This window comes from Tamandua tetradactyla, chromosome 24, assembly GCF_023851605.1.
Source record: "Tamandua tetradactyla isolate mTamTet1 chromosome 24, mTamTet1.pri, whole genome shotgun sequence".
Taxonomy (NCBI): domain Eukaryota; kingdom Metazoa; phylum Chordata; class Mammalia; order Pilosa; family Myrmecophagidae; genus Tamandua; species Tamandua tetradactyla.
The window spans coordinates 2,403,485-2,431,329 of NC_135350.1; the positions used below are offsets into that span (position 1 = coordinate 2,403,485).

Sequence of the window (27,845 nt, forward strand, 5' to 3'; positions counted from 1 at the left end):
CCCACAGTTGGTAAGAGCCAGGGCCTTGTCTTGAATACCTATTTGATTGCAAGACCAAATGTACTGAGTTAAGTTGAATTTTAAAAAATAAATTCCAAGTAAAAAAAAATTTGTTTTATAAAAATTCAATCTTGAACAGTGAGAAAAATGAGGTCACGTGACTTTTATGAACATGATGGATGCCATGAGTTGCATAGAGCTATTCTTCCCCCCTTGGACACCTTGTATAAGGCTGACAGCCCATATAAGGGCTGTTGCAATGGGCGGTCCTGGGATGTCTTCAAGGTTGGGCTTGGGCAGAGAGGAGTGCGACTTTAAGCTTTACCTTCACTGCCAGAAATCTCTGCTCATAGGGGTCTCTGGGCCTGAATCACTGTTCAGTTCATTTAGCAATTCATCATTTATTTTTCTAGGTCTTTCTCTTATATTTTCTTAAACTTTTAATTAAGTATCTGTTATAAGTTGAATTAGGTCAAAAAGATACGTCCGAGTCCTAACCTTCAGTACCTGTGAAAGTGACCTTGTTTGGAAATAGGGCCTTTGCAGATGCAATCAAGTTAGGATGACGCCATATTAGATTAGGATGGTGCTAATCCAGTGACTGGTGTCCTTATAAGAAGAGAGATATTTGGACACTGAGCAGACACACACACAGGCAGAGGAGAACTTCATTTGAAGACAGAGGCAGAGATTGGAGTGATGCATCTATGAGCCAAGGAATACCAAGAATTGTCAGCAGCCACTCTCTAAAATCCTGAAAATGTCTTGTAATTTTGAATCTCCCACAGTCTCTTGGCAGGTCTTCATAATATTTTATTTTTTTTCCTTTGATGTGAAAAAGCAATATTCAGTGTTCTTTTAATGATTTTTTCTTTTTGCACTCGGATTTGTAAAAGTAAATACAGCTTTTATACCATCTGTTTAAAAGTTTGTAGCTTTTCCAAATGCAGGCTGTGTCCAAATTGTAAATGGGCTCTTTCCAGAAGTTAACTTGTAAAAATTTTTTTTGGAACACTAAAAATAGTATCATACATGTTGGTTGTATTTCAAAATCAAGCTACATTAGGGCTAGTCAGTCCATGTGCACGTGAAATGCAATTAGCCTCTAAACCCATAGAAAATGAAGTGCTCATATATAACACAGTTGCCATGGGAAAGTGCAGATATGCAGATATATGCATACCCCACCTCCGTTCCCAAGACCACCAGCTCCCCCTGCTCTGATATGTGTACAAGACTCCCCTCTTCACTTCCCTAAGCGCCAGGTTGTTCTGGGTCTAGAATCTACCAGAACAGGCTGTGAGGTTGAGGGAGCCGAGCTCTTGGGTCCCAAATCAATAAGGTTGCTTGAGAGAATGGAAGGTTCTGGAGATGACAAGGAGGATATGGAGGCCTCCTTGGGACTTCCAAGTGTTGTGATAGGGAGTGATTGAAGATGTAATTTCCTTCTTTCTCTTCCTTTTCCTTGTTCCTTTGTTGCTGCTGAAGGAAGAAAAAGTCAAATAAAGAATCAGCAGGTATGATAAGAGGAAGTTGTCTCCACTTTTTCTTTGATTTGGATATCTGTGATAGAGGTTGATAAGAGTCTGAGAAGAGAGCTGCTGCTAGATGGGGGCCAAGTCCAGGCAGAAGAAGAGGATTTCTCTTTGAACCCAACCCCTCACCCACCGCCACCACACTATGATGTGAGGGGGGTGAGAGGGAAATGATTTTAGGAATTGGATATGGGAAGGGAAGTCCTAAACATTTGTATTTTAGCAGCAGCAAAGAGAAATGAAAGAAGAGAAAGAACGAAAATATTAGCAGGGCAGGGAAGAAGTAATATGTAAAGAACAGGTCTGTTTAAATCATACTTTGTGAAATAAGAGAGCGAAAACTGAATTGAAGCCCCCCCCAAATGATAGCCAATGAAATAAATGCCATTTTATTTTTTAAGAAAGGTATGTCCTAAAACTTCAGTGATCAAATCCAGATGTGGAATTTTCTGTGGCTAACTCAACGTTGTACATATTAACTTCATGGTCTGTTAAATGTAAGTAGGCCTGAGAGAATCTCCAGCTTCTCTTAGGTGCTGGGAGTTGGAGGAGGGGCCGGACTGCCTAGGGGACTCTCCTCTCTTAACTTGGTTCCGACAGTCTTTCTTGGAGGTGCAGATGTAGGAAGTGCAAAGGTGACTGGTGTGGCAGCCAGTCAGGGAAGGGAGAAAAGCGAGGTCCAAGGAAGCTGGCCAGAATCCCACGATGTCCTTTCTCTGGGCCACCAAGTGCCTATCACTCCCTAGGCCTCAGGAAACTCCTAACAACTGCAACCTTAATTCCAACTTTGGATATAAAGTAAGACAGAAGGGATAATTGGAAAGGACAAGGGCTGACTCCTATTAAAATTGCCACCTGTTGAACCATGACTCTGTGAATGGTGAGGTCTGGAGACCCTTAAATAGACCTCCCCTAAATATATATTTTATCCTTCACTCCCTTCCAAAAGTACAGTTATAACTATAATTTTGGAGCTGGTTAAGTAATATCAAAAAACAAAGTAGGGGATAAAAGCTTCTTGAATTATTTGACATTCCTGGAATCCTAACATCATTCATTCTACCCAATTGTCTCTGGTCAAATCAAGTATTTCATTAATAGCAGTGAAGAAAAAAAAATGTAACAAAAAGAAAGAAAGAAAAACCAATGAAGATGATGCATGAAAGTTAAACAAAGATGGATTATTTGAAGCTAGATGTAGGGAATTAATTCAATTCCTAATAGAAATGTAGCATTAACAATAAACTTCAAATTTTACTCCAGTTTTCTTTGGGGTAGATTAGATTATGGAACAGTATTCCTGCCCCCCCCCGACCCCCCACCCGCACCCTCCAGCGAAATGTACTTACAAACTTCTTTATGGACTTCCTTTTCCTTGTTTAACTTTAGTGACATAAACAGAGCAAATGAAAGGGGAAATCTTTAAAAAATTTCCAACTCCAGTGACCTTTTAAATCTGAAGCCAAATGTTTTGGGGGGAGGTGGGGGTGAGGGGTGGGGGTGGTGTTGAAAGGGCCATACTAAGCCAAGGTCAAGCCTATGGTGACACCTCAAAATTGTGGCCAGGCAGAGTCCACTTTAGAGAGGCAAGCAGGTAAGCTCAACTCTGTCCCTTTCCCCGGCAGGAGCGAGGCAGGTGTGCGAGGTGGCTAGGACAGAGACTGGGACAGATGAAGTCTTCTCTGGTTAGAGAGGAAATCTGGTATTAAGAGGGCCTCGCTGAATCCCAATAATAACCAAACAACTGGTGCTGTCCGGGGCAGGAAAGTGGGAGGCAGGAAGCAGAAAGGCTCATGCTCCAAGCCCTGAGTTGGTTCAGGAATTTAATCTCAGCAAATATTTATTGGAGCTGAATAAGTGTCAGGCACCGTGTTAAGCACCAGGATATAAAGCTGAGTGAAAAGCAGTGTTGTCCTTGAGGAATCCAAGTTCAGCAAAACGGCTCGAACATTCCGCATGGCATTGGATAACGTTCATCCTCGGAGTTGCCATCCACATCCATCCATACTTTTTAAAAGATTCTTTAAAAAAGAAAAGCAGATGAGGGCCGCGATGGAAAGGGGTGCGGGGTGTGGGTGAAGAAGAGAAGGCTGCCCTGACTGCTGCCAGCCGCCGGGCTGTGGTGACACTGCCTGCTGGCAAGGGGCCTGCAATACCGGTCCCTGCTTTGGCACGCTCGGGCTTGGCTCGGGCACAGCGAGGTCGCGGCCGTTCCCGCAGCTGGCCCGGCCGAAGGGCTGGGAGCCGGGAGCCGGCCGCGCCGACTTCCCGCTGCGCCGCGAGGCTGCGCACCCGGCGCCCACGGCCAGGGGGCAGTTTCCCGGCTTGTGCTCCGGCCGGCTCCCCCGGCTCAGACACTCCCACCAGCGGGTCGGGTCAGCGGGTTCTCGTTCCCCGATCCTCTCCCCCACGCGGGTGTCAGCCGAACTCAGGATCGCACCTCTCCAGACGGCTCCGGGCTGCCCAGACGGCCAACGCCCCTGGAGCCGCGAGCAGAGGCGCGGCGCGGAACCTGCGGCCGGAGGCGAAGGGGAGGAGGTCCGCGCGCGGGGGCGGGAGGGGCTGGAGTGGGGGACTCGAGGGACGCTGCAGCCCCGCCCCGCCCCCTCCTCTCTCGGGTTTAGGACCCGAGGAGCTGGGGAGCATGGACCAGGTATCGCGGTGCTGGCACCATGACGCTCACGCGCTTGGTGGTAGCTCTGATTTTAGGGGCGATCCCCGAAGTGACCAGCAGTGATCCGGTCCTCATTTACTCCCGCCGCCACCGCCATCCGTCCCCTCCGGGAACCCCGCACCCTTATTATGTCCCGGCGCGGCGGCGGCAGGAGCAGCGGACGCCTCCGCAGCCCCCTGTCCCCGGCGTCCCGCGTCTCCTGCCCGCGCCCCATGCCCAGCGCCTGCGCGTCCTCCACGCGGGGCACACGGTTCGGCGGCATCCCGGTGGCTGCCCCGCGGGAGAGCTGTGGGTCAACGTGACGGACTTCGGCGCCGCTTGTCTGCGCTGGGCAGAGGTACCCCCCTTCCTGGAGCGGTCACCCCCGGCAGGCTGGGCTCAATTGCGAGGTCAGCGCCACAACTTTTGCCGGAGTCCAGACGGCGCGGGCAGACCCTGGTGCTTCCACGGAACCGCCCACGGCACGGCGGACTGGGGCTACTGCGGCTGCACACCCAGTAAGTGACCTGGCGGCCGCCCCTGCAATCCGGACTGGCCGGAGCCAGCCTGGCCTGGGGCGGGCGTAGGTGTCTCTTGGAGGGGGTGGGCTGCGGGTTTGCAGGGAAGGATGTGGTGATGGGCTGCCGCCGAGTTACCAGCAGAATACACTGGTGCCGTGAGTGTCACTGAGCACGGAGTGTTTTGTGGGTGAAGGTTGTCAGGGGTGATGGTTTCTATGCAAGTTGCTGCGAGCTAGGTTCCTCTGTCTTCTGGCCACTGTGTATGCGCGCGCGCTTTTTGGGTGAGTGTGCGCTGAATAGCTTGTCTTGGGAGTGTAACCATATTTCCATAAAAGAGACAAAGCAAAGAAAGAGGTAAAATTGATAATTACGCGTTTTGGAAAGGGTAATACCAAATTTACTGCGACAATCAATAACCACACCCCTCTCCCATAGACCCCACTTTGGAAAAATGTAAAGTTTTGTCTTAATCCCACCTTTGACCTTTCTTTGAAGAAATACCGCAAAAGTTGCCTTAAAAAAAAGTTTTGTAAAATTAAATATTTTAAGAGACCCTGAGCTAAACCACAATTTGTCAAAATGATGTTCGCCTTCTGGGGCGGGTTCTAGTACACATCATCAACAAGTGAAGAAAAGAGAGAAAGGGAAAATAGGTGAACTAGGGAAACAAATTGATATAATCAAGAGCAGTTTTCTAGAACTTCAGCAATTAGCCTTATAGGTTTTATATATAAGGAAGGCCGGATTAGCTACTAACATCAGGAGAAAAAGTTGGTAAGACGCTCTCGTTTTTTGGTAATAATAATAATAATTTTAATTGCCATGGATAATCTGTCTTTTAACAATGCCTCATTTTGAATTGTTGGGGTTTTGTTTAATATCAGAGTTTTTTCTTTTATTTTCACAATTGGGGAAGAAAAACTAGGTCTTTCAGAGTTTGAATGTCCCTTAAAAGGTTTTGGACAGTTTTCCATCCAAGCAGTGGGGTGGGGGTTCCTGAATTGAAATCCTGGAACATACTGGTCTTGGTACCTTTTAGGAGGCTAGCTTTCACTATGGCATTCGTTTCCTACAGAAATTGTATTCATCTTTGCCTTCAGTTGCATTAGTGCTTTGGGTTAAAGGAAAGTGATAGGAAGGTTAAGACAAATTATTCTTCATCCTAGAGAATGAAGTCATCGCTACATTCATGTTTCATGGACAGAATGCCAATGTGGCTATAAAAAATTTGAGGTGACATCAAGCAAAAGAGCCCTTGCATTGTCTTATTATTTACTGTAGGAGATTATTTGTAACAAAATCTCATGTTTGGCAAACATTTGTCTTTTTTTTCATTTATTCTTAGTTTTATAAGTGGATAAGGGTGCAAAAATTAGGGAATAAATGTGTGGAAAATAATATATAAATCTTCCTTAATATATATGAGCACATATTTTTAAAAAAAGAATGGAATTGAAAGTTAAAATTATTTTCAGTGATCTATTGCTCTCTTTCTGACACAAAACTCTTTAAAGCTTTTATTTTAAATGCGAAATGGTTTGCCCTTGAATTTCCACCCACACCCGTTAGTTGAATAGACATTTAAACCAAACAGCAGCACAGACTCTTTACAATGCCTTTGTGTTGATAGCTCACTCACCAGCCATAACCCCAAACACTGCCTTTTCGTTTTGCTTACTTCCTGAAGTAAAATGATTGAGCACAACAGAAACAAAAAGAAACCACCCAAGTTGGAAGATAAATACACTTCCCGCCACCCCAACAACAATAAAAAGAGATTGTAATAATTGAATTATTTTCAGAGACTTAGTTCTGATATCCAAAGCCTCCCACTTCATCTGTCATTTACCCTTCAGGTGCTGGTTACACAAAACCCACACTTTCAGAATGACGGGTGTGTTCTGAATCTTAAGGCTTTCCTGACACACATTTCAGTTAGGTGTGTGAGCTAGACACATCATTGGATGGCAAAAAGAGTTTTAGAAAACACTGGGGTCAGTTTTGGCTCCACTGTTAACTATGCAGTGTTGGTTAAGACTCGGAGCTCTTAGAGATTGTGCTTCTTATCTGAAGAAAAGCGTGTTTGGAATAGATTAATGCGAAGGAACTTTCCAGCTCTGAGCATGCACACAAAATGCCCTGGCATGCTCAGGACTTACTGAGCATTCATTCTGTGCCAGATGCCCGGCTAAGCACTTTAAGTGTGTTTTCTCATTTAATTCTCAAAAAAAACTTCATAAGATATTTCCTGTTTTACAGATGAAGATACCAGAAGGCATATGATAGAAGTGAAAGAGAAAATAAGGTTAAATATGCACATGCATTTTCACTTTACAGTTCATTTTGCACTAGTTCCTTGCACTTATTCACACTTATAGAAATATCTGTGCTGTCTAGTGATCCTCTTTGTGCAGCTTGTAGACTAGTTTAAAATGAAGAGAGAAAGGGAATTATGTTTGGTCCGATGCAAAGGATTTCCAGTCTTTTATGATCTTAAAATCTTCAGTATGTTTTTTCCTTCATGAAAAAACAATGACAAAAGAAAACAAGAATGTATGGGAATGAGATCCCTCCTTTAAAAATAAAATGGCAACCAGTATTTTAGAGCAGCTATAGGTAAAAACCTGAAATTGTAACCTATGTCAAAGTCTGAAATATGTTCTACAACTAATTGTGGTGCTGTGCTTGGAAATTTATAGCTTTTTTGTATATATGTCATTGTTCACAAAAAAAAGAAGGAAATAAAAGTCGATTGTGATGATAAAAAAGTTTTTAAGCCCTTTACCCTTCTATATTCTGGAGCAGTTAGAAGGAAAATATGAGAGGATCGTATGGTAGCCCATGACAAACTCTGGGATCTGTCCTGTAACCACTTTCTAGAGAATGCTTTAAAAACTATTGCTTTTTATTTCTTTGCTTTGTATATATGTTATACTATACAATTAAAAAGGTTTAAATAAATAAATAAATACTTTCAAATAAAAAAATAAATAAAGCGGCAGCAAGAGTCATGTATCAAGAAAAATGGGGAAGTTGGTGCCTTCACTGTAGAGAGTAAGTTGAAGCCAAGCTGAAGAGGCAGGGAGGGGACAAATGAGGCAGTCTTAGAGCCAGGCCCCTCAGGTGAGTCTCGGCAGGGTGTGGGCTGGGTGAGACCTGTAGAGGGTGCAATGATTCAAATGTCTGGGAGGGGAAGGGTGATGCTTGGGTCCTAATTGCATGAGACTTGCAAATTAATACAGAAGAAGTGTTCAAGGTCACTGGAACACCCCAAATCAGCCCAGGGAGATGGTTCTCAAAGTGAGCAGCAGATTGACCTGGCGACTTGGTAAAATGCAGGCTACATAACTTTCTTTTTGGGCTTGGGAATGTGCACTTCCATCGAGCAGACAAGGTGATACACTGATGACGCTCAGCCACAGTCAGGGAGAAACCACGGGAAGGTATCAAAACCCACCCAGAATGGGTGGTGGTGGGTGGTGATGTAGACTAACTGAGCTCACCATCCTGTGACTTAACCCTGCTCGGTTTAGGAGCAGGCCTAAGCCATGCTGATGCTAACTTTGTGTGCGTTTTTAGAAAGTGGCACGACTGATTTTTGTATCTTCATTGTGAGATAATAACAACGTGGCTCACCAGAATGTGAGTGTTAAGTAAATGAGCCAGGTTATTCTCATACTTCTACAACCGGAATTAACAGGCAACTTGATTGCCCCCATCCTGTGAAAGAATAGTTTGCAGTGTACTTTTTCGAGCTCCTTAGTGAAAGGGGAAAATCACTTTCCCAAACTTTGGTTGACCTGTCAGTTAGGCCACATGCTTGATGCTGACTTGTACTAGGAGTTCCTCTTTGTTACAAGCAGCCAAGGGGAGATCAACCTTTAAGGCTGGTGACTGATGGGTAAAAGTGGTAGAATAAATGATAATTTACTAATGATTGTGATTGTGCTAGAGAGAATGATTCATGGAGCTGACTTCTTGTCATGTCACATTAACCTGTTTTTTTACCTTCCCAACCCAAAACCTCTATGTTGAAGTAGAGAAAGTGAACATATGGGCGGAGTACTCGTTTACAGGTTGTAATCTTTGAAGTTCATCTGTTGTTTGAAGGGACTGTTAATTAAAAAGTTGGCTGAAAGCTGTCCCATTTTTTTTTCAGTGCTACATCTTGAGTCTGTATGGCAGGTGCTTAAAAGCATTTATTAGACAATACCAGTTTTGATACATTTCCTGGCTGGATTTTAAATATTGAGCTCAATCTGCTTTTCAGGCAAAGGCAGATGTAAAATAATTTTGATTTGGGGTGTTATCTGGTTCTTCTCTAGTGTGGAGATTCTTTTTTAACTGGAAAATGAGATATTCAGTTACAATAAACTTTTTTTTTGAGTTATTATTCCGGGGTATAAACATATGTGGTTACTGCTCTTTTGTGTGTTAAGACAACCTTTGCAAAAGTAATTTGATTTATAACTGTGTGGGAAAATCTGAACATCAAACAGTAAGGGAAGTGGCACCTTCATTTAGTGGCTATTACCCTCTCACTAAAGTGAAAATTGGAAAGATTTTATATATATATAATGGAAAAATGCTTATGATAATGTTAAGGGGGAGAGATGGACCTCGACTTTATATACATTTTGACTAACTGCAAAAATACAGATGCTTATGGAAAATTTGGAGGAGGAAACAAATGATGATGCTGTGCTTGCCTCATGGGTATGGCTGGGATCAGTTAGGATGGTTTTGCCAGCAAAAAACAGAGGACCCCCTTCAAAATGACTGAAACAGTAAGGAGATGCGTTATCTATGTTACAAGACGTTCCTCCAGCATGGTACAAAAGGGCTCCAGCTTCACTTCTCTGCCACTCTCATGGCTCCTCTACCTCTCTCTGAGTGTGGCTTTTTTCCTTAGCTTGGTGGCATGGTGGCTGGAGCTGCTCCAGGCTTCACAGGGAGCTAGAACAACACGCAGGGAGTGAGAGGGCCTCTCATCATGTACGTCACTTTGGAAGGGCGAGGGAACCTCCCCAGAATTTCTCACCCACACTTCCTTCCACATTTTACTGGTCGAGACTAGATCATGTGTCCCTTCCATGTGCCTCTTTTTTCCTTTAAACTCGATTACCATAATTGGCTAGATGAAGCAGGGTGAACCTCTAAATCAGTGTGGATTCTACTGGCCAGAAGGAAGAGGGCTAGTTGCTGAGAAGAACCAACTAAGCAAAGGAGTATGATTGGAGTTGGTCCTTATATTTGGGAAACATAATGCAATTAAAAAAGTAGTAATAAATAATTTGAAAAGTTGTACTGTAAAATGCTATGTTCAATTTTTTAGCCATATCTAAATGAATAACAATTAGACCCTGGCTTGATTGGTAAAACATGTTTTCTTGTTTTAAGATGTTATTTGCATGACTGGCAAATTTACCTCTGATATAAATAATTCCATAATTGTTTAGAATAGTTCAGTTGTTAAGTAAACATGGTTTTAATTCTATTTTTAAGTTGTCTTTTTTTTAAACTTGTTAAGAAAGCAGTCCTCTGAAAGTTCTCGCTTTAGTCTGCATGGTAAGAGGAGCTTGATTTAGCACCAAATGAACAATTGATCTAAACTCTGGTCTATGTGATTGATACGCTGTTGTCAGAAAACCAGGAAATGCTTATTTTGTCTCTAGCATAGCAGTCTACCTCTTCCAGGGCAGTCTCTTCTCCCCTTCTACTTCTTTCAGCAAATCAGCATAACAATATTAGTAAAAAGTTTATTATATGCAAAGTAGTAAAGTAATGGGATTGTTCCTCCTACAGTTCACACATGAAAATTTAGACTCAATACCATTTTTTTTTTGCGTGGGTAGGTACCGGGAATCAAACCCAGGTTTCCCCGCATGGCAGGCAAGGAATCTGCCTGCTGAACCACTGTGGCCCCACCCTAGCCTCAGCACTTTTTATTTGATTTATCAGAAGGAACATAGAATAAAAAATGCTGATTCTAGCACAAGGCAAGGATATATTTCATTCATTTATTTAAAGTTTATTGAGTTTACACTAGATACAGGAATTATAAAGATGAATAAAAATTACTTATGTCTTCTGGCTGAGGACACCCACTTTTCCTTTGATACCTACCTTCTGGGAGACAGATAAGAGGATTATTATTAGTGTAGTTTAATTTCATCGCTCAGTGCTGTATCATAAAGCAGGAATACTATACCATTTTCTTATTGCACATAGTTAAGGGACCCACAATTTGTGAAATTTTCTACTAAGGATAAATGCATACATTATGAGTATACCATAACTTAACCATAGATAGAGGCTGCGTCTTTTGCATAATATTATATAACTGTTAAAACCAGGAAATAATTTATAAGATTTATATATTTCTAATAAGTACAATGTAAATAGGTAAAATTTCTTATTCAGAGGATGCCCTCTCATTTAGAACCAGACCACTTCAGATTTTTCTCATCAATAAAGGTATACACATGACTAATAAATGAACAATAAATATGAATTATAGATGTGAACTAATGGAGGCAAATAGAGTTCAATTGGATGTTGGTTCAGGAAAATGATCTGTATATTTTAAGATTATTTGATTTCGTTTTGCTCTGGGATGATTTGAATAAAATCTATTTTACAATGCTAGAAGAAGTTTAAGTTATAGGTAAATATAATTATAGATAAAAATAGTAAAACTTCGTCCTGTCAAATAGGGTGTAGAAGTAAAATAACTTCAAAATTAATTAGTAGTCACTACTTTACTTGAAAAATTCAAATAAAATCTCCTCAAATCAATTGTTCTCAGAAATTGTGATTTTTGGGGGATATATTTCATAATTAAGATAAGAAATGGTTACTTAGTATATTTTCTCATAATGTTGCATCTGGTATAAGACATAACGTTATGTTTAATTTACTTGTCAGATATGTATGCTAAAGTATGCAACATGTAATGGATTACTTTCTATTCTTCTTGAATAGTTTATAAGCTAAAATTTCTATAATACTAACAGTTTTAAAGTGTCCTTTTTATGTACTTAATATTTTATTTTTAAAAATAATTTTTGATAGGTTATCGTAAAACTAAAACCAACATGAGAGATCTGTAATATATCAGAAAAGAAAGGTTTCTTTAGTGATTCATTTATTTGTCCATCCATCCTTCTACTCTGCAGTGTGATGGAGCTAGCCTGCAGTAGCTTATGAAAGCTGACTTAAATTTTTAGGGAATTTGTGAACTGGCTGTTAAATACAACAATATTAAAATTCAATTATTTAAATTGGCAATTAAAAACAAAGGAAGGGCGGGCCACTGTGGCTCAGCAGGCAAGAGTTCTCCCTTGCTATGCCGGAGACCCAGGTTCAATTCCGGGTACCTGTCCATGCAAAAAAAATTAAAAATAAAAAAAAAGGTACAAACACTCAAAAATTCATTAACTTCTAATTATTTTACTATGTATTACTATTATTTCTGTATCTGAGTTTATATACATCTATTTTATCTGTATGGTGGAAACACTATGCAATGGAATGCTGCTGGACCTCTTTCCTATATTTGGCATTCAGTTGAATATTATTACTTTAGTGGCTGAGTTAGTCATGGTAGGAATATTTATAGCACAGATGTAAGTGCTACAATTTAGAGCCCTTCTTCACACCCCTGCTTGGAGAGCTGGTTCTTAATGCTTACCAGCGCACCACTGCTTCCACCCTGAGCATTAACTGTGGGCCATAAAGTGTAGTTTTTGTCAAGAATATGAACAGTGATGTTACATTTTTGGCTTACAGCATGCGTTATTTCTATCCACCACCACAACAGAAATATCTGAAATTATTTTGTGCATCACTCATTAAAAGATGAGAAAGAATTAGTGTCTTTTTTTCACTCCATCAGATAAACTGTGATTCTAAAAAATTAAGATTAATTGTTAGCAATTCTATTCAGAAAATACTCCTGTGGTGGGTCTTAGCTTTTACTGTTTTTTTTTCTTTCTCTTCGAATAACTGAATACAATTTTCTCAGGACAATTTAATAGTTAACTAAATGGGCATGTCTTTCATTTACTTTATGTTGGAATAAGTTGGATTCCCTTGATCCATTTGGTTCTTTTGCTAATTTTAAAAAATTTTTTATTTGTTTATTTTTAACTTTTTTATTGTATAACATAACATATATACAAAGGAAAGAAAGAAGAAAGCATTAGTTTTTGACGTACTCTTCAACAAGTAGTTATAGGACAGAGCCCAGAGTTTGTCATGGGCTACCAAACCATCCTCTCAGATTTTCCTTCTAGCTGTTTCAGAACATTGGAGGCTAGAAGAAATATATGTATTTTTTATCATCACTTTTTTTTTTCTTTTTTGTGAAAAATGACATAAATACAAAAAAGCAATAACTTTCAAAGCAGAGCACAACAATTAGTTGTTGAACAGATTTCAGAATTTGGTATGAGTTGTAATTCCACAATTTTAGGTTTTTGCTTCTAGCTACTCTAAAATACTGGAGACGAAAAGACGATATCAGTTTAGTGATTCAGCAATAATACTCGTTTGTTAAACCCTACCTTCTCTTTATAACTTCACCAGCACCTTTGGTCTTTCTCCCACTCTTTAGGGGTATTTGGGCTATGTCCATTCTAACTTTTTCATGTTGGAAGGGGCAGTCAATAATATGGAATAGGAGAATGAAACTAGTTGATGTTCTAGAGAGGTTGTCCCCTCTAAGTTTTCAGGACTTATCTGGTCCAGGGACCCATCCGGAGGTTTCTGGAAAGTTACTCTAGTGCGTGGGACTCGTGTGGAATCTTATATATTGCCCTATGTGTTCTTTAGGATTGGCTGGAATGGTATTGATTGGGGTTTGGCAAGTTATGACGGGTACCAAGGTCTAACTGAAGCTTGCATAAAAATGACCTCCAGACTCTCTCAACCACTGACACCTTGTTTGTTACACTTCTTTTCCCCCTTTTAGTCAGGATGGAATTATTGATCCCACCATGCCAGGGCCAGACTCATCCCTGGGAGTATCTCCCACCTCGCCAAGGAGACTTTCACCCCTGGATGTCATGTTCCATGTAGGGGGAGGGCAATGAGTTCACTTGCAGGGTTGGACTTAGAGAAAGAGACTTCATCTGAGCAACAAAAAAGGTCCTCCAGAGGTGACTCTTAGGCATGCCTATAGGCAGGCTAAACTTATCCATTATATACATAAACTTCCCAAGAGCAAGACATACGATTAAGGGCCTGGCCTGCTGATTTGGGTGTCCCTAATGTTTGGCACAGTATCTGGGGGTTCCCTGGTGGTGAAGTTTAATAATATCATGATTTTTCTCCCATTCCTCAAGGGACTTTGCCAATACTTTTTGACTATCTGCTTAATACACTCTGGGATGTATCCAGACATTACATTAAGCTCTACAGGATTCAAGGCCCTCATTCTTACTCTGGGCTCACTGGGTTTGGATTATTTAAATGATCCATCCAGGCAGGTTGAGTTAGATCATGTGCTACAGAAAACTTAGGTTCTGAACATAGTAAGACTTTCTTCCTTTGGTCTCAGAGTAGGTGAAGTTTTAAAATACAGGCAATGTCTTCCTTACCCCTGTGTTCTGAATCATCTTAATCCTGACCTGACTAGCTTTGCTCTCATCTCTAAATCCCGGGTTATACATATATAAAACAGCCCTTCAAAATCCGGAAATAACAATCGCCACTCGGAGCTAAATGTGACTGCTGTAAGAGCTCATAGTCTAGGTCCCAATTTTCTTATAAGTATTTTCTAAAAGAGATCCTGCGGTATTTGCTCTTTTGTTTCTGTGAATGAAATGTCCCACATGTTCATCCACATTATGGCATGCCTCACAACCTCGTTTCTTTTTGTAGCACAGCATGTTCAATCATATGTTTACACCCTCGTTTGCCAATACTACTTCTCAGTCAGTACATCTTTCAGCCACCTCCTTCTTTTTTGCTTTAGTATATTTTAAACAAAATATTTAAACTAGAATAGTTTCCATCAAATTGGAACTTGAGTATCTCTAAGATGGTGCAGCTCTACATCCATTGGGGGTGGTAGAGGCATTGACTTAGATAATGAAGAGCATCTCAAGTGCTTGGCTGGAGTAGGAGTGTGTAACGGAAGGAGGGATCAGTTCTTGATAACAAATGATTGTGACAGTTGAGCAATATTTGCCAAAAGAAAGAATCTGGACTAGAACTTATCTGCAGCATTTAATTACTAATTAAATTTAGTGGTTTAATAGAAATTTGTTCATCTGGCTTTGACCTCTGTGGGTTTATTTAGTGTTTCATTCTGTTTCTCTTTCATTGAGCTAAGGAGACTTCCTCTTCCCCACTTTGTAATTTTGCATCTATGTATTTGTACAAAAGTAATATCCTCCAACAAATTTGTACAGCGTGGAATGAATCAGCTGCAATTGTACGATCAGCTTGAAACGCAGGATCACCAGAAGGTCACTTGCCTGCTGTTCTGCTGTGTACAGAACTTCTTCAGGCTTCTTTAAGCTTCTGTTCACATAAAATGTCTGCTAGATGAGTTGCAATATTTCAGCTATGTTAAGCCAGCATGGCATAACATAAAATAATATCTGAATTTTTTAGTGTTGCTTGCCATGTTGCCTATCTCCGTGTGGGTTTGGAGGCAGTGGAAGGGGCAGGAATCTGTGAGCTAGTTGGTCTGGGCTTTGCAACTGTCCACTTGCTTTGGCCCGCAGCTTCCTGATCCATTAACGAAGGGAAATGAATTACAGTGAAGAACTCTAATTTATTTTAGAATTCTGAATTTAAAATGAACAAATTTTAAATTACCTACCCCTTCAATGACTCATGCCAATTTTCCTCTCTTGATTAAGAGCAGTACAATATTTTGCTCCATTTATTATTGTCCAATTATTATTGTCAAACTTTGAATTTGTTGGAAGAAATAAGGTATATTTTTCTTAAAAAATTAAAATTTAAAAACTTAAAATGGAAAATAATAATGGTAGATGACTAGGTCATTGCAAATGAAATTATGGGACTATTTGCGAATCTATTATTTTTGGAAAATTATTTTCAAGCCATATATAAAAACTTTGAGATATGCAAAATACTCCAGAATTTTTTTGTAGGATTTATGTTTCATTACTTATGAAATGAAGACCATCATCGGGGACTTTTAACAGAATTTTGTGAAATTTTTAAGTTGCCCAAGTTTGATTTAATCTCTGCTTAAGTGTCTCAATTGCTGCTCGCTCTCCCCCCGCTCCCACAGCCCCCCTAAACCTGCTCTGCAAACCACTCCCATTGATAAAAGGTATGTAGGGTCATCCATGCTTAGGGCATAAGACTTAAAATGTTACCTTTTTCAGGGGTGCTTGAATTTAAATGTTGGCTCTTTTAAAGACTGAAAAGAATGACTCAAATGCTCAACTATTGGCAGCTTACTGGGTGTGGTAGATAAGGGGAAGCAAATTTCCAGGGAGATTCATTATACTAAACCACTCTACCCCATGGCAATTTTTGTAAGACTAACATTAGGCAATGTTTGCAAACTGAAACCTTTTTGAAATTATGGTCATAGCCTTTAGAATTTTCAAGACTATAGTTTGAGGTTAACAGAGGGAAAAAGCACATTACTCACCCCCCTTTTTTTTCTAGTGGATGAACAAATCAAATAGAAGGAAGATAAAATACAGCAAATCATAGTTATTTTATTAGCAGAACGTTGAACTTTTGTTTCTATTGTTTCTTTTCTATTATCTCATTTGAAAATGGAAGATAATATGTAAGTGATAAGAACTCCATATATGATGTAATCTAATATTTGGGATGTAACATCAGACATGAGTCATCGCCTTCAATATTTCCGTATAAAATTTATAATTGTCTGTTTGCTTAGATAAAAAAAGTATAATTAGTATTGATATCTGGATGTTAATTTTTAAAAAAGCTTGTTAAATCTTCATTTAAAGAAAGAAGCGCATGCTGTGGACAATGCAAGATGAATCAATCTCAGCGGCTCTCTGACTTAAATGTAAATATCATATTAACTGAGAATGGGATCAGTATGCTCAAATGATTTTATGCTCTTAAAAGCTCTGGGGATTCTTTTCCACTTTAGGGTCCATGCAACTTTGCAGTGGCAAAATGAATTTGACTTCAACTTCTGTGTGAGACCAAAGGGAGAGATATTTTTTTTAGTGGAAATTTATATTTTGGGGAGTACATTATCCAATTTAACTTGTATGGTCAGTTTATTTGAACACCATAATTACATGGAATCTTGAATAGGGCGTGTGTTGGTTTTGAAGGATTATGTGCCCTAGAAAAGCCATGTTTCAATCCTGATACATTTGGTGGAGGTAGCAGTTTCTTTTAATCCCTATTCAGCACTGTAGAAACTTGATCAGATTATCTCCATAGAGATGTGACATGCCCAATTGTGGGTATTGACATTTGGTCAGAGAAGATGTGACTTCACTCGTCCCAGGTGGGTCTTGATTAGTTTCCTGGAATCCTTTAAGAAGGAACCATTTTGGAAAACTCTTCAGGACCATGAGAATTATGAGAGCCCCCACAGCCAGGGACCTTTGGAGATGAAGATACGCCCCTGGGGGGGTGTCATGAAACCAGAAGCCTGGAGAGGAAGCGAGCAGATGTTGCCATGTTTGCCATGTTTGCTGTATGCCTTTCCAGCTGAGAGAGAAACCCTGAACTTGGGTGAAGGTAACCTTTTGTTGGTGCCTTTATTCGGACATTTTTATAAACTTTCTTTAATTGTGATATTTTCATGGCCTTAGAACTGTAAAGTTGCAATTTAATAAATTCCTCCTTTTAAAAGCCTATGTGTTTCTGATATATCACATTCTGGCAGCTAGCAAACTAGAACACATACGGTCCATAAATGGTATACAATCGATGGCTCATAATGTCATCACATAGTTGTGTATTCATCACTATGATTATTTTTAGAGCAGTTGCATCACTCCAGAAGAAGAAATAAAAAAGAAAGAGAAAAAACTCATACATCCCGTACCCCTTAGGGCCGCTCTCTCTCATTGACCACTGCTATTTCAATCTACCCAATTTATTTTACCCTTTATCCTCCCTATCATTTATCGATTTTTTTATCCCTATTTTTTTTACTCATGTGTCCATACCCTGGATAAAAGGAGCATCAGACACAAGGTTTTCACAATCACATAGTCATATTGTAAAAGCTATATAGTTATACAACCATCTTCAGGAATCAAGGCTACTGGAATACAGCTCAACAGTTTCAAGTACTTCCCTCTAGCACTCCAATATACCAGAAACTAAGAAAAGATGTCTTTATAGTGCCTAAGAATAACCTCCAGGATAACCTCTCAACTCTGTTTAAAATCTCTTAGACACTGAAACTTTATTTTGTCTCATTTCTCTCTTCCCCCTTTTGGTCAAGAATCTTTCTCAGACCCATGGTGCCAGGTCCCGGCTCATCCCTAGGTTCTGTCCTATGTTGCCAGGGAGGTTTACACCCCTGGGAGTCATGTTCCACATAGGGGGAAAAGTCAGTGAGTTCCATAGGGGTGAGCCCCAAGATTGAGGGCTCAGAATATTGGATGGGTTGTCCCCACTGCTTGTGAGAATATCAGGAATTCCCCAGATGGGGAAGTTGAATATTTCCTCCTTTCTCCCCAGTCCCCCAAGGGGACTTTGTAAATACTTTTTTAATCACTACCTGTTATGGTCAGGTTCATGTGTCAACTTGGCCAAGTGGTGGTTGGGCAAGTGCTGGCTTGTCTGTTGTGATGAGGACATTTCATAGAATTAAATCATGAGCATGTCAGCTGCATCCACAGCTGATTCCATTTGTAATCAGCCAAAGGGGCGTGTCTTCTGCAATGAGTGGTGCTTAATCTAATCGCTGAAGGCCTTATAAGGAGGATTCAGAAGAGACAGGCTCTTCCTGTTTCGGCTGGTGAGCTTCTCCTGTGGTGTTTGTCCAGACCCTCCATCGGAATCGTCAGCTCCACAGTCTACTCTGCGGATTTTGAACTCTGCCTTCCTGTGGTCACTTGAGACACTTTTATAAATTTTATATTTGCGGGTATTCCCTGTTGATTCTGTTTCTCTAGAGAACCCTAACTAATACACTGCCCAAATTACTCTGGGATATATCAGGTATCACATTAACCTGGACAAAGCAACAAAATGTCACGCCCTACTCAAGATTCTATGTACTTAACGGTGTTCAACTAAACTGACCATACAGGTTAAATTAGGTAATGCACTACCCAAAATACAAATTTTGCACCAAAGAAACATCTTTCCCTTTGGTCTCACACAGAAGTTGAAGTTTTAAAATATGGTTCATATCATCCTTTACTCTGTATTCTTATTTACCTTAATCCTATCCAGATCAGCTTCATTCATATCTCTAGTGAAGTTTGATCCCATTTTCAACAGTTCCTGTATAGGGTAATGCTGACTTTCAGAGCTTCAGAGCTCTAACTCAGTCTCAGGTATCACATATATACCCAAAGTTTCAGGGAATGACCAGGTTATATACAAACAGCTCAGTATCTTAGAATTTAGAAATAACCCAACTCCTGAATATATGTGACTGCTGTAATAGTTTATAATCTACGACCCTTTACAATAAGCCCCAACCTGGTAACCCATGCTCTCAGCTTTAGTTCACTGAGTTTCGTATATGCTGCCACCTTGTTTTTAACTTTTTACTTTTAGCTATCCACAAATTCCATTATGTGTGAGTGTGTGTGTATGTGTGTGTGTAAAGGAGGCGATGTTTCCTTGTGCTCTCATCCTGAGATAGGTAAGAGGTGTTGTCTTGGGTCTCAGCTTTCTGCACTGAGGAGGTCCTGGGGAGACGGCAGCTCCCATCAACTCAGCAGTGCCCTGCCGTCCTCACAGGCTGGCATGACGGCCAGAGGCCCTCCGTAACTGTGGGCATTCCATTTAAGAATGCGTCAGGGTCATTGTGTCCTGACCTCTGTCAGTTCTCACCCCTGTGTACTTTGTGCCATGTTTCTTCAGCCGTGGAAGGCTTCGTTTTGGTGCAGTTTCATTGCTGTTCTCATTGTCCTGCCTTGGCTTCTGATTTATTTATATTTTCTAATTGTACATACCATGATTTTTCTGGTTTTCGTCACCAGAGATCTTTAGAATACATGGAAAAATATCTTGTGATTAAAAAAATGTATATCTAAAAGCTTGAAAAAAGTTTGTAATTTACAACACCAGTGAATGGTAAAATTTGATATGATGATATAAATGAAGATTTTAGACAAATCCAGTCAAAGCAGTAAAAATTTTAATTTGCCTTCTTTCTTTCTTGCCACTGAGGTGGTAAGAAATGGGTATTTGATAAAGACCTTAAAGGCATACATTTTGTTCAAATTATCAGATTATTTGATGCTATTAAAACAGCAAATAGTTTGTGTAAAATGATATTAGTAATTTTTTAAATAATGAGAGTTAGTATAAATCAGGATTAAAAAAGTAGTAAGGCCAGAACCCATAAAGTTTATGGAATTTCAGTTACTGATTTGACAATGAATATTTTGCCTTGCAAGAAGCCATTGGCAGGTGGGCAGATCACAAAGAACATTGATTTGATGCCTTTTCTCTTGAGGACAAGTAGATAAAACAAATTTGTATCTGGTGTCAGTGTCTTTCTTTATATGCATCCCTGCAGGTGCTTTTATTACCCCTGAAATCAGGAAAGAATACGTTTTTCTTTGAGACCCAGACATAAAGAGAATAAGAATAATATCATGGAGATGTGAACTATAGTGATGAAAGAATATAAGCTATTATTCTGCAAACATAAACTTCAGAGAAGTTGATCTTTTTGCTTAGATCATCTCTTAGTTGTTCATTTAAAAACTGTACAATAACACCAGGGCAACTCAGCTTAACTGCTGTTAGGGTATTCACATTTTAGATAGGCCTCAAATACTTAACTGTATGCTTGGTGGAAACTGTAGCATGCAAACAATTCTAGAAATTACCATGTTAATCAGATAAGCATGTAATCCTTTGTATTTAATATCAATTTGTATACCTTAGAGTTTACTTATAAAATAGGTGTATTAGATGAGCCGAAAATAAAGCCCATCTGAATATTATGCTAATATTTGGTTTTGACGTCTTACTAGCAAATAATATATATGAGGTTTGAGAAATTGTAAATCAATGACTTCTCTTGACATTGTCTTGCTTAGATGTAGTGATAATCATTTAAAAAATGCTAGCCTAGAATATTGGAGTCAGAAAGAATTTCCAAGTATCTTCAATTTTTTCACATTAGAAAACAGAGTCTTAGAGAGACTTAGGGGAGTTGCAGATGATGTAGATGAGAATCTAAGCTTCATTGGGTCTCCTGTTGCACTTCTTCCAAAGTCCCCCTGGACTCTCCTTTTATATATGAAACACTTGCCCATTTTCCTCTAAAAATAGCCAGGTAGTAAAGGCATTTACATATCAATAGTTCATAAAGATTGATCAAAAGTTTACAATAGGTAATCAACCCACATCTAGTCTGGCATTTCCATGTCCTTGACATTTATGTGATCTAGCCTTTCTTTTCTTCCATGTCCATCTTGGTTGATTTCTTCTATTTTTTTTAAGTCCAAATGATTTGATAAAAATATTTCACCTACATTTCTAAACCTGATAGTGATCGTTCTACTTTCAGTGGAAAAGGGATAGAAAAACAAACACTGTTTTCTGGACTGGGCCTTATTCCCATTTATTGGAACAATATCTGTTGCCAAGGAGTTGAAGAAAATATACTGTTTTGTGAAAAAGACATCTGGCAGGGTGGGGTGTATCCTCAGAAGATGGTAGCTACTGTCACGTGTAGTTTTCCCATGGTGGAAAAAAAAAAAAGATTCAGATGTTTAGCCTTCCCTGTGTTTTAAACATAGCTCCAGATGATAAAACTGCCTTAGTTAAATCATTTCCTGGAAGAGTTTAAAAATGACATAAGCCTGAATTACTAAACTCCACATTGTATTTAAATAAATTCAATGAGTGTGTCTAACATCATGAATGCCGTTTGATTTTCAGATAGTTTCTTCTTTTAAAAATATCCCTATTTAATATAATTTGCATATAGAAGTATATTCTGTATATATAATATATCATATCCTACTGTATTAGAAATACATATTTTGTGATGGAAACTCGTGATGGAATCAAGATGAAAAGTCATCTGAAACCAAATATTAAATATAACTATGATAGAATATTTTCACTTTGTTGAAGGGAATTTTTTTTAATTTTTTTTTATTAATCAAAAAAAAGAAAAGAAATTAACACAACATTTAGAAATCATTCCATTCTGCACATGCACTCAGTAATTCTTAGTTTCATCACATAGATGTATGATCATCATTTCTTAGTACATTTGCATCGATTTAGGAAAAGAACAGCAAAACAGCAGAAAAAGATATAGAATGTTAATATAGAGAAGAGAATTAAAATAATAATACTAATAAAAGAAATATATATATATAAAAAAGGAAAAAGAGAAAAACAAAAACAAAAGATACAAACAAACAAACAAACAAAAAACTATATTTCAGGTGCAGCTTCATTAAGTGTTCCAACATAGTTACATTACACTTAGGTATTATTGTGCTGTCCATTTTTGAGTTTTTGTATCTAGTCCTGTTGCACAGTCTGTATCCCTTCAGCTCCAATTACCCATTATCTTACCCTGTTTCTAACTCCTGCTGGTCTCTGCCACCAATGATATATTCCAAGCTGATTCTCGAAAGTCGGTTCACATAAGTAGGACCATACAGTATTTGTCCTTTAGTTCCCGGCTAGACTCACTCAGCATAATGTTCTCTAGGTCCATCCATGTTATTACATGCTTCATAAGTTTAGTCTGTCTTAAAGCTGCATAATATTCCATCGTAGGTATACGCCACAGTTTGTTTAGCCACTCGTCTGTTGATGGACATTTTGGCTGTTTCCATCTCTTTGCAATTGTAGATAATGCTGCTATAAACACTGGTGTGCAAATGTTCGTCTGTGTCTTTGCCCTTAAGTCCTTTGAGTAGATACCTAGCAGTGGTATTGCTGGGTCGTAATCCATTCTGCCATTCTATGTCTTTTGATTGGGAAATTCAGTCCATTAACTTTTAGTGTTATTACTGTTTGGATAATATTTTCCTCTACCATTTTGGCTTTTGTATTATATATATCATATCTGATTTTCCTTCTTTCTACACTTTACTCCATACCTCTCTCTTCTGTCTTTTCGTATCTGACTCTAGTGCTCCCTTTAGTATTTCTTGCAGAGCTGGTCTCTTGGTCACAAATTCTCTCAGTGACTTTTTGTCTATAAATGTTTTAATTTCTCCTTCATTTTTGAAGGACAATTTTGCTGGATATAGAAGTCTTGGTTGGCAGTTTTTCTCTTTTAGTAATTTAAATATATCATCCCACTGTCTTCTAGCTTCCATGGTTTCTGCTGAGAAATCTACACATAGTCTTATTTGGTTTCCCTTGTATGTGACGGATTGTTTTTCTCTTGCTGCTTTCAAGATCCTCTCTTTCTCTTTGACCTCTGACATTCTAAGTAGTAAGTGTCTTGGAGAACGCCTATTTGGGTCTATTCTCTTTGGGGTGCGCTGCACTTCTTGGATCTGTAAATTTAGGTCTTTCATAAGAGTTGGGAAATTTTCAGTGATAATTTCTTCCATTAGTTTTTCTCCTCCTTTTCCCTTCTCTTCTCCTTCTGGGACACCCACAACACGTATATTTGTGCGCTCCATATTGTCATTCAGTTCCTTGATCCCCTGCTCAAGTTTTTCCATTCTTTTCCCTATAGTTTCTGTTTCTTTTTGGAATTCAGATGTTCCATCCTCCAGTTCACTAATTGTAGCTTCTGTCTCTTTAGATCTACCATTGTAGGTATCCATTGTTTTTTCCATTTTTTCTTCTTTGTCCTTCACTCCCATAAGTTCTGTGATTTGTTTTTTCAGATTTTCTATTTCTTCTTTTTGTTCAGCCCATGTCTTCTTCATGTCCTCCCTCAATTTATTGATTTGGTTTTTGAAGAGTTTTTCCATTTCTGTTCGTATATTCAGCATTAGTTGTCTCAGCTCCTGTATCTCATTTGAACTATTGGTTTGTTCCTTTGACTGGGCAATATCTTCAATTTTCCGAGCGTGATCCGTTATCTTCTGCTGGCATCTGGGCATTTAATCAGATTTCCCTGGGTTTGGGACCCAGCTGGTTGAAAGGTTTTTCTGTGAAATCTCTGGGCTCTGTTTTTCTTTTCCTGCCCAGTAGGTGGCGCTCGTGGTGCTCGTCTGTCTGCGGGGCCCACCAGTAAAAGATGCTGTGGCTCCTTTAACTTGCCAATCCGAATCTCGCAGTCGGCCCGGGAAACCGCGCATGGGGGGGGCTGGCCGGCCGCCCCGGCTTGGGGGAGTGCCAGTCCAAATTGCCCAGCTGGCCCGAGACGCCAAGCGTGGCGGGAGGGCCCCGCTATCCAACGTTCCCAGTTAGACCGGGGAGCCACGTGCGTGGAGGGGACCCCAGTCGCCCCAGCCGGGAAAACGCGTGCCCCTCGAGTATCTCAACACAGCCGATTCTCCCTGCCCGTTCAGCTGTTCCAGAATGGGGTACGCTGTCTTTTTGGTCTCTGTCATGGCTCCGGGAGCTGTTTCGTATTGTTTCTGTTTCTTTAGTTGCTTTTCTGGAGGAGGAACTAAGACCCGCGCGTCTTACTAAGCCGCCATCTTCTCCGGAAGTAGTGTTGAAGGGAATTTAATCATGATATCTACATCTTTCTTTGAGTTGTAGGTAGCATATTCCCTAGACATGGGCTGCTCCCTTGGGTAAGGACTTCTTCCAAGCACGAAATACTTCAGGATGTGGCGATTAGTAGTATGATTTCAATGTGTATAAATATATCTATGTTCATGCGAATGTGGGTAGAAAAGGGAATAACTGCCTTTCAGAATTGCTGGTGGGTTTTTGGTGGATCATGATATATTTTAATGTGTGACTCCAACTTGAGATACCCCATTCTCTTGGTACTCTTTTTTTTTTTGCATTTTCTTTTGGGGTAGAAACATTACCAGATGTCACAGGGGGGTGGTTTCTGTTTGATTCCGAGTAAAGAAGAGGAATAGAAAAGATCCTACTACAAAACATGCAGGGACCCAGCTTAGAGTCATTCCTGTAAATTGGCTGCAGAAGCAAATGGAGGTGATGTGCAGATGGGTTCTGTTGGGAAGCTCAACATGGCGGAGGGGCATGTCAAAGCTTGATGTAAATTTTTCCTTTTCTTCTTTTAATTCTCCATGGTTGGGTGAAACTGCTTTTGCCAGGTATGTGTTTATGAAAGGCTGCTTCAAGGATGATGTAACTTGGGTCCAATAAACTGAACTGCTTTTTTTGAGATTACTGGTTTTCCACTGTGTGCAACTTGATTAATAGGATACCTGACATTTTCAAATGATGACATATATAAAATCTTGAAAACCATTTTTTTCTTTCAGGATATTTATCTATTTTCTTTTCTCCTTTTACTCTCTATAATCTATTCATCTGTTTTTGCTCTGGTTGCAAAGATCATTTTAAAGTAGTTGTAAACACATAGGAAGATTGAGATCAATTAGGAGTGAAAATGAAAAATAAATTCCCTCATGGTAAATGAAATGAGGACATGAAATCAAATATCTCAAACCAATATTGAGTCTACTTTAAGGCTGGGGAAGACCTTTAACACATTCTTTTAGTTTAAGAATTCCATTTAGTATTTTTTCATCAACTACTTGTTGCTTTTCCAACACTTACAAAGAAGATCTTATACAACTGTTGGATATATATACTAGCAACAATCTAAATGAAAAAGTCTGGAGAGCTTTATTTATTTACAAGTAAAACATAAGTCAACAGAGAGACTGAGTTTCCAAGAAGGCCAAGATAATCTTATTTTATACTGCACTGACAGAAATACAGTGTTAGCAGAAAGAAGATGATGGGCCCCTTTCTGACTTACCATGGTCGGAACACATTTGGAGTTACAACTTGATTTAAAAGGACAGTGACATTATCCAGAAGAGCATAACCAATCAGTATGGGGGTGAAGAGTAACCAACTTAAGGCCCTTGTATGTTTTTTCCTATCATTTTCTCTGTACTTTCCAAGCTTTTTTTGAGGGGGTGGTGGTGCATGGTCCAAGAATTAAACCCGGTCTCCTGCATGTAAGGCGAGCATTCTACTGCTGAACCACCCTTGCACCCTTTCCAAGCTTTTTAAAGGAAAAATAAATGTAAGTCAAAAATTGATTGTTTCCATCATTCATCTGTTAGTTACTATAAGAAACTGATACACAATATTGGGAAGAACAATTATATTTATTCACTCTGTACTTATCCTACTGCAACTCTTAAGTGTTAATTGATTTATGTAAGTAAATTATGTTAAAAGTGGCAGAAAGCAAAATATGGAAATATTCACTGATCTGGGTCTTTGTAGCAAAACTCAAGTATGATAATTGAATATAAGTGCAGCTATCCAAATACAATTTACCCGTGACCACTTACACTATGAAAGAATTAGAAGCATATTGCATGTGGATAAGTGATTAGTTTTTGGCAAAAGGTTGCAGTAAGCTTCCTAATAAGGACCCGTGCACACCCTTTATTTCAGAAAAATTGGGCAGCCTTACTGATTCCCAGACCTCTTCAGCTTTGTGCATATGCTTTCGTACACACTGCTCATGTGGCCTGAATTGCAGTCTCCCCATCTCTAACTTTCAAAATTCTATCCCTCGATCACGAACTGCTTTTTGTAGATTAGTCAGATGTCTGTTTCAACCTGATTAATAAGATGTCTGACATTTTCAAGGGGTGAGTAAGTAAAATCTGCTCTTCAGATAGCAGCTTTTTCATAAGGGGTTCCCTGATAATCACCCCCAACTGGGGGTAAGTGCGTTCTCTTCCAGAGCCCTGTAGGGTTTTCTGATAATCTCTAGTCTGCACTCATTTCACCCATGTCTTTAGGTTGTAAACTTCTTGAGGGCAGGATCTGTTTAGGGCCCCTCTGGACACTCTGCAGCACCTAGTGCAACACCCTATACACAGCAGATAACTAATCTTTGTTAAACAGAATGGAATGAATGAACATGTCTAATTATTTTTCCTAGTTTGGGATATTCTTTGTTTAGCTAGCACTTGCCCGTGCATTCAGGCAGTCAACAAATATTTATTGCATACTTTCTATATGGTAGGCACTGTTCCAGGTCTGTGAATATAGAGGTGAAAGCGAAAGACAGTGTTTCTGTCCTCAATTCCAGCTGGGACGAAGTAGACAATTGGCAGTTTTAGGTACGATTGAACACTATGGGGAAGACAATTAGGCAATGCAGTAGAAAGTGCCTTGAGATGCTATTTTAGCTAAAGTAGCCTGGGCAGGCTTCCTGAAGAAGGGACATTTCAGAGTTGAGAACTCCGTTGAGAAGGTGGCAGGCATGTAGAGATCTGTGGGAGCATTATTCCAAGCAGAAGGAACAGCAAGTACAAGGGCCCTGAGGTAAGAATCAACTTGGAGTGTTTATGGACTAGAAGGAAGACGGCAATGCAGCTGTGGCCTAGCGAAGGAGGCCAGAGGTGGGGAGAGAAATTCAGAGATGTCATGACTAGATCGGGATATTGTAGACTGTGATAAGAAATTTGCAATAGGAAGTCTTTGGTGGTTCTTCATAGAAGAAGTGGATGTGAACTGATTCATACCTAAATGAATCTGCAGTACTGTTTTTGAAGGTATGGCCAGGATATTCACCAACCTGGAATAATGAATTATAATGACTTCTGTAAATATAAAAATAATTCTGGACTGAAAATAAGTGTTACAGATATAAATGCCATTATTAATAGTTGCATGTTGGTAATGCTTAAGTTACTGTAAATAAAAAAGAAGACAATGTTACCACCATAGTAGTATAACATGTTTCTGGTAAACTGCAGCTTTTCAGTGTATCTTCTCTGGATTCTGAGGTTTTTGGGAGAAAAGTAGATGTAGACCACTCCTATTTAATGTAATTTGTGTGAATGTAATTTATTCGGAGTGTTTTAATAGATCAAGATTCCCATATTT

At 39.5% G+C, this 27,845-nt stretch overlaps 1 protein-coding gene across 1 annotated transcript in view; it reads left to right on the forward strand.

Annotated features, from left to right (window-relative positions):
* Positions 1–3,783: 3,783 nt before the first annotated feature.
* The window catches only part of PRSS12 (serine protease 12), a 116,849-nt gene continuing 92,787 nt past the window's right edge, over positions 3,784–27,845 (forward strand). The window contains exon 1 of the mRNA XM_077142444.1: positions 3,784–4,706. Within this exon, the coding sequence (XP_076998559.1) occupies positions 4,208–4,706 (499 nt within the window). The 5' untranslated portion in view covers positions 3,784–4,207. The remainder of the gene's footprint in view (positions 4,707–27,845) is intronic.